Source organism: Bactrocera tryoni, chromosome 3, assembly GCF_016617805.1.
Source record: "Bactrocera tryoni isolate S06 chromosome 3, CSIRO_BtryS06_freeze2, whole genome shotgun sequence".
NCBI lineage: Eukaryota > Metazoa > Arthropoda > Insecta > Diptera > Tephritidae > Bactrocera > Bactrocera tryoni.
The window spans coordinates 26099411-26105600 of NC_052501.1; the positions used below are offsets into that span (position 1 = coordinate 26099411).

Consider the following 6190-nt stretch of genomic DNA (forward strand, 5'->3'; position numbering starts at 1 on the left):
GTCAATAAAGTATTCCAACGCTTGCTGAGCTGCGCCAGCTCCATACTACAGCTGCATAGCAAGCAAAAGCTCTCAGTCGAACTGCTGGATGTGCTCATTGTATTTGCGAAGGGCAATTGCTCGGCGGAATTCTTGCATTGCGATGTCGGCGACTATTTGTGGCTGAAATTGTTGCCACCAAAAGAGCTCTTGCAGTCCAATTTCGCTGTGCTCGGTCAAACGAAGACAGAGGAGCATGGCTGGACGGTGCAAAAATGGTGGCCCATCTATACGCGTGGCATCACCCTGGTCAGCATCTTGTACGAGAAACACAAGCATTACTTTGTGAAACACGCTTTGCAATTTGTGGGCATTCACGAGGTTTATTTGGTGGACTCATTGCTGTTGGCCAAGCAGACTCTGGAACCGGCAGCGATGGAGCTGATCAAGAGCTCGGTTACTTTAGTGTCGAATTTGGTGGAGTTTGAGACGCTGTGGCGTTTGGAACACTCGCAGTCGCTATTCAATTTGATGGTGAGTAGAATTTTGGTTTCTTAAGTTTTGAGTTTTTCAAAAACTTTTGTTTTCGTGAGTATTAAGTAATACAAGGAGACTTGGGCAATTTAGTAAGCAATTTTTATTGCTAGGTTGCTTGTGTGCTGAAAATTTCTTATTCATTTCTATTTTATCACAGAATCCTAAAAGTATGCTATGTTCCAGTGGATTTAGCATTAAATTCAGTTATATGTTGCAAAAACGTTGCATATAATTAGGCGCATTACCCTGAACAGGCTATAGTTAGTTTACCAAGAAGTTTATACACCCAAAAGGTACCGCTATAAATTGTGCCGAGTCTATTTAGTCATGTCCGTCTTTCAGTCTGTCAGTATATACGCGAACTAGTCCCTCAGTTTTTGAGATATCGCTTTGAAATTTTGCACGCCTCATTTTCTCTCTAAAATGCTACCAATTTGCTGAAACCGCAGTTATCGCACCACTTTAGCATATAGCTGTCATACAAACTGAACTATCGGAATCAAGTAGTTGTAGGGAAAAGTTTTTCATTTAAAGAGATATCTCCAAGAAATTTTGCTTAAATTATTTTCTAAGGAAATGGTGCATTATCCTAAGAAATTGTTCAGATCGGGCCACTATAGTATATAGCTACCATACAAACTGAACTATCGGAATCAAGTGGTTGTAGGGAAAGGTTTTTCATTTAAAGAGATATCTTCAAGAAATTTGGCTTAAATTATTTTCTAAGCGAATAATGCAATATCCGAAAAAATTGTTCAAATCAGACCATATATATTGCAAATCTTGTAAGGAATATTTTGTATTGGTGAAAAGCATTATAGCTTTGGTATAACCGAATTTTATGTTTTACATTTTTCTTGTTCTTTCTTATTTCCATCAAAATTGCCCTCCTTTTCAATCACAGCGCGCTGTACAAGTGCTCATGGGTCATGCCATTTCAATGTTTCACCAACCGAAGAATCTGAAATGTCTCATAGCCGGACGCAACTTGCAATTGGACATATTATCAGATATTGAGCGACCGGGTTTCACTGACGAAGTCATCAGCGCCTTCAACAAGTAAGTAGTAATGAGTTAAAAATATTTTTATATATGTATGTATGCATATACAAATTATTATTATTTTTAAAACTTAGTCTCATTGAAATCATCACGCTGAGCGTACAATGCCTACAGCGCTTCAGTCCCAAGCTGCTGGACTTGATATGCGCACCTGAATTTTTGGTCAGCAAATGGGAACCGATTTTCGAAATACATTTTGGCGCGCCCAAATTGAATGAGACCGCCATAACGCTAACATTTGGCACAGTGCTGAGCATTGTTGGTGTTTTTACGAAAGTACTCAACCTGGTAAGTCCATACCATTCCCCATATAAAGCATTACAAATACAATAAACGCACATTTTACGCTTACAGCAAGGTCATGGCTTCCACGAAGTGCCGCTCAACGTATTACCCACCAGCAGGGATGGCGCCAACACGCCACAAGCCAGCGGCACCACCGCGCTGGCACGCTCACAACGACAATTCTCGAAATCTGTCTCGATTACTTCCGTTTCCTCAGCGAATTGCCCACCCAACGAGCTGCTCGCCAATCTGGATGGCGAACTCTGCCTGCTCGCACTCGAGCATGTACTAATGCTAGCTGCCTCGCAAAGCATGTTGGCGCTGAAAAATCCCTACTTGCCGGCACGCGAAAAACAAATAGTGCGACGTGAGATTAGCACCGAACTCTTGACATTCCACGAATTCGTGCGCAAGAAGGTGTTAATCGATCATCGTGAGCATCGCGAAATGTGGTATCGTCGCAAGCATGGCTTGGTGTTTATGGAATTGAGCGGTACACCTGCTGGCAGCGCAACGGCAAGCAGTTCAGCAACAACAACAACAACACGTCTGTCACCGACACAGTCGGGTGCACGTCGCCACTCCAACGATCTGCGTGTGAATGTGGTGCGTCGTTTGCATTTGCAACAAGAGCACAGTCGTCAGCACCATCAACAGACGCCCGCCGGCACAGCTTTCGATATGTCGCGTGTGATTAGTCCGATCGGCGCTGGTGGACAGGCGCCGCAGCAACAGCAAACAGCGGTGTCCTCCACACCGCAGCTGTCGCGTCCACCGCTGCGGCGTCAGGGTGATCCCGCACCGTCGGGCAGTGAGGTGAAACGGAACAGCGCCAGCAGAGATCAAATTGTTCAAGATGATGATGAGGTGGAAGTGCTGGAGGAAATTCAATATTTTCCTCCTGAGGAGCCCGGCTACACGCCTCTCTCCTATGTGCAACTGGTGGAGGAGGATTACTTGCATTTTATGTCCAATCTCTTTACGGTCATCTGCCAAAGCGATTAAAGGACAATGCTTGGAAGTGTGGTTATGTCGCATGCTGCTTATTTTCGGCGCTGCAGTTGGTTGTTGCAACAAGCAGAAATTATTTATAAGTACAAATCTAAGTGTTTTTTTATATAATTCAATGAGAATATAGTTTTCAATGAGAAAAAAACTGAATTTAACTTTTGGGGTAAGGTAAGCATAAAGGCAAGTGAAAGAGCAAATTATTGGTCCCTGCAGTTTTCACAAACATTTTATTTTTCTTTATAAAGAAAGTTTTTCATTATAAATTTGTTTTTGATCTAAATAATTTTTTATAAATATTTTGTTTATAAATACTTTTTTATAAATATTTTTTTATAAATCATGTTTTATAAATATCTTTTTATAAATTTATGTTTTTATAAATTTTTTTATAAATTTTATGTTTTAAAAATATTTTTTCATAATTTTTTTTATACTTTTTTATAATTGTTTTTATAATTTTTTTATAATTTTTTATAATATTTTTTTATAATTTTTTTATTTTTTTTTTTTTTTATAATTTTTTTATAATTTGTTTTAATTTATTTTTTCATAATTTTTTTTTATAATTTTTTTATAAGTTTTTTTATAAATATTTTTCTTATAAATCATTGTCTTTTATATATTTTTTATAGATAATTTGGGTTTTTACAAATAATTATTTTAATAAATACTTTATTTTATGAATAGCTTTTGGTTTTTCATAAATAGTTCTTTTGTTTTTTATAAATAATTGTTTTTCTATAAGTTATTATAACTTTTTTTTACAAATAATTTATAAAAAATTATTTCATAAAATTTTATTAAAATTTTCTTATATATGTAGTATTATACATTTTTTTTAAATAATTTTTCATTATAAATATCTTTTTATAAATAATTTTGTTTTATAAATAATTTTTAAATACTTTATCTTATGAATAATTTTTTGGTTTTTAATAAATAGTTGTTTAGTTTTTTATAAATTATAATAATTTTGTTTCTAAATATATTTTTTTATAAATGTTTTTATAAATAGTTTTTCTATAAATATTATTTTTATAAATACAATTTCTTTTTAAAAATACTGTATTTTATAAATATTTTTTATAATGTTTTAATAATTTTTTTTTATAATTTTTTTAATAACTTTTTTTATATTTTGTTTATAATTTTTTTTTTATATTTTGTTTATAATTTTTTTTATAAATAGTTTTTTGCATTATTTTTTACAAAACGTTTTTTCATTAATTTATTTGTGATTCAGTCATAAACATATCTGTTTTTAAATACAAATTTTTGAATTTTTACTTTTTTACTCACTTTCTTTACTATTGTATGAAATTACATAATTATTTATTTAGTTTTAATATGTACTTTTTTACATACTCATATCATATTGTGTGATTTTTCAGATTTACTTTTAATTATTATTTTTTGTGTTTTGGTTTATTCTGGTTTTTCTTTTATTCTAAAATTTTTTTTCTTTTTTTTCTATAATTATTAGTAGTTTTTAAATGCTTAATCTTCGAGATTTCATTTCATTCATAGTCTTTATAAATACATACATATGGATGTACAAATACAAATATACACATGTATGTACATATATGTATATATGTACATACATATATAATTTATTGATTTATGTAATAATATCATAGAATATATTTTTCTTCAATATAATTATTTTTTTCCATAATTAATAATTTTTTCCATTATCTACATACTTTAATAATCTTTAAAATTTTTTATTATATTTTGAATTTTTTTTAAGTTTTTAATTTTATTTCATTATTATTTTTCTTTTAATTTATTTATTTCATTTTTATTTTTTTATGTTTTATTTGTTTTTTTTTTATAATTTTTGCTTTAAGTGTTTTTTTAATTTAATTATTTGCTTTAAATTTATTTTTATGCATCTTTTTTTAATATTTTGTTTTATTTTTAATTAATTTTATTTTTAATATTTTATTTATTTATTTTTTTTTTATTTATTTATTTTTTTTTATTTATTTATTAGGTCTTTTTAATATTTGTTGTTTAATATATTCTTATTTGTATATTTTTTTTCCTAATTTTTTAAATATGTTTGCAAAATTTATTTAATTTTTTTAATTTAAATATCTCATAATACATGTCCGCCTTTGTGGGGTTAAACATCAACACCATCAGCTTTTTCGTCAAAAGCGCGCCTACTTATCTGCCTCGGTCATTATCTGAAGTACATACATACATACATATGTACATATGTACATATACACATACTAGCCAGATTTTACGCCAATTCATTCAAATAAGTAGATTTGTTATCCAACAATCGGTTCACAACGTAAATCGGCAAGCAAATGATGATGATGCATTGATGCACTCAACATACACACATTCCCATGGAAGTACATATGTATATGTACATATATGTATAAAAGTATACACATATCCATATACATATGTGTGTGTGTACATTCAACGATAAATCACTCTTTATAAATACTTGTACCTGAATCTATGTAAGTCATATGGCAGCTGGCCAAATGCATTGCAACACGCATACATACATACATACATACATATGCATCTGTAGAGATACGTGCTATCAGCAGCAGCACTTCATCACCGATTTGCTGACGCGCGCACAAACGAGCCCCCAAATCTGCCGAATGAGCGTTGAGAGTTCATCGTTGACTGCCAACGTTGCCGCTGCTTCTCTGCTGCTGTCGTCATTACTCGGCTGCGTTGTGACGGTGGTAGTTGGCTCTTGGCAAAGAAGTTTGTATTCGCGAGTTGGTACTCTTATATACTTAAATACCATATGTATGTAGCCATATATGTACATATATATGTACGTATGTATGTAAGTATGTGTGCATGTACATATGTATGTTTGCATATACAAAGGTGCAAATGCTGTATGAGGAGCACAAGCAATAAATTACCGCTGTGAGCGCTGGTGAGAGCGCCTCTTTCTGTGAACTTGAATGTCGAGGCTGGTGAGACTGCTCAGCAGGGCGCTCACGTGGTTTTATTGCTGAGTAATTTACACATTTACTGTTTGTGATTTTAGATAACTGAGCTGCAAAAAAAGTAAAAGCGAATTTCTTCAACTTCTATGTAATCACATATATTTAATTTATTTGCAAAATGAGTTGCTCGAATTTATCGTAAAATGGTTGTGAAATTGCGCGTTGACAGCAATGAAGTTCAACTAGTAGAAATCGACGACTCAGCGCTACGAAGTTGAACTAGTTAATTATTTAACCAAAATGAAATTAAAAAAAGTCCATTTATAACGGAAATGTATCTATGCACATTTGCTCATATATTTACTTTGTAATTACCA

At 32.3% G+C, this 6190-nt stretch overlaps 1 protein-coding gene across 1 annotated transcript in view; it reads left to right on the forward strand.

Moving 5' to 3' along the window:
• Positions 1 to 3013, forward strand: part of LOC120770888 (nucleoporin Nup188) — a 9343-nt gene extending 6330 nt beyond the window's left edge. The window contains exons 8-11 of the mRNA XM_040098531.1: positions 1 to 513; positions 1421 to 1575; positions 1653 to 1866; positions 1933 to 3013. The exon at positions 1 to 513 is cut by the window's left edge and continues 1555 nt beyond it. Coding sequence (XP_039954465.1) covers positions 1 to 513; positions 1421 to 1575; positions 1653 to 1866; positions 1933 to 2868 — 1818 coding nt within the window. The 3' untranslated portion in view covers positions 2869 to 3013. The remainder of the gene's footprint in view (positions 514 to 1420; positions 1576 to 1652; positions 1867 to 1932) is intronic.
• Positions 3014 to 6190: the final 3177 nt, after the last annotated feature.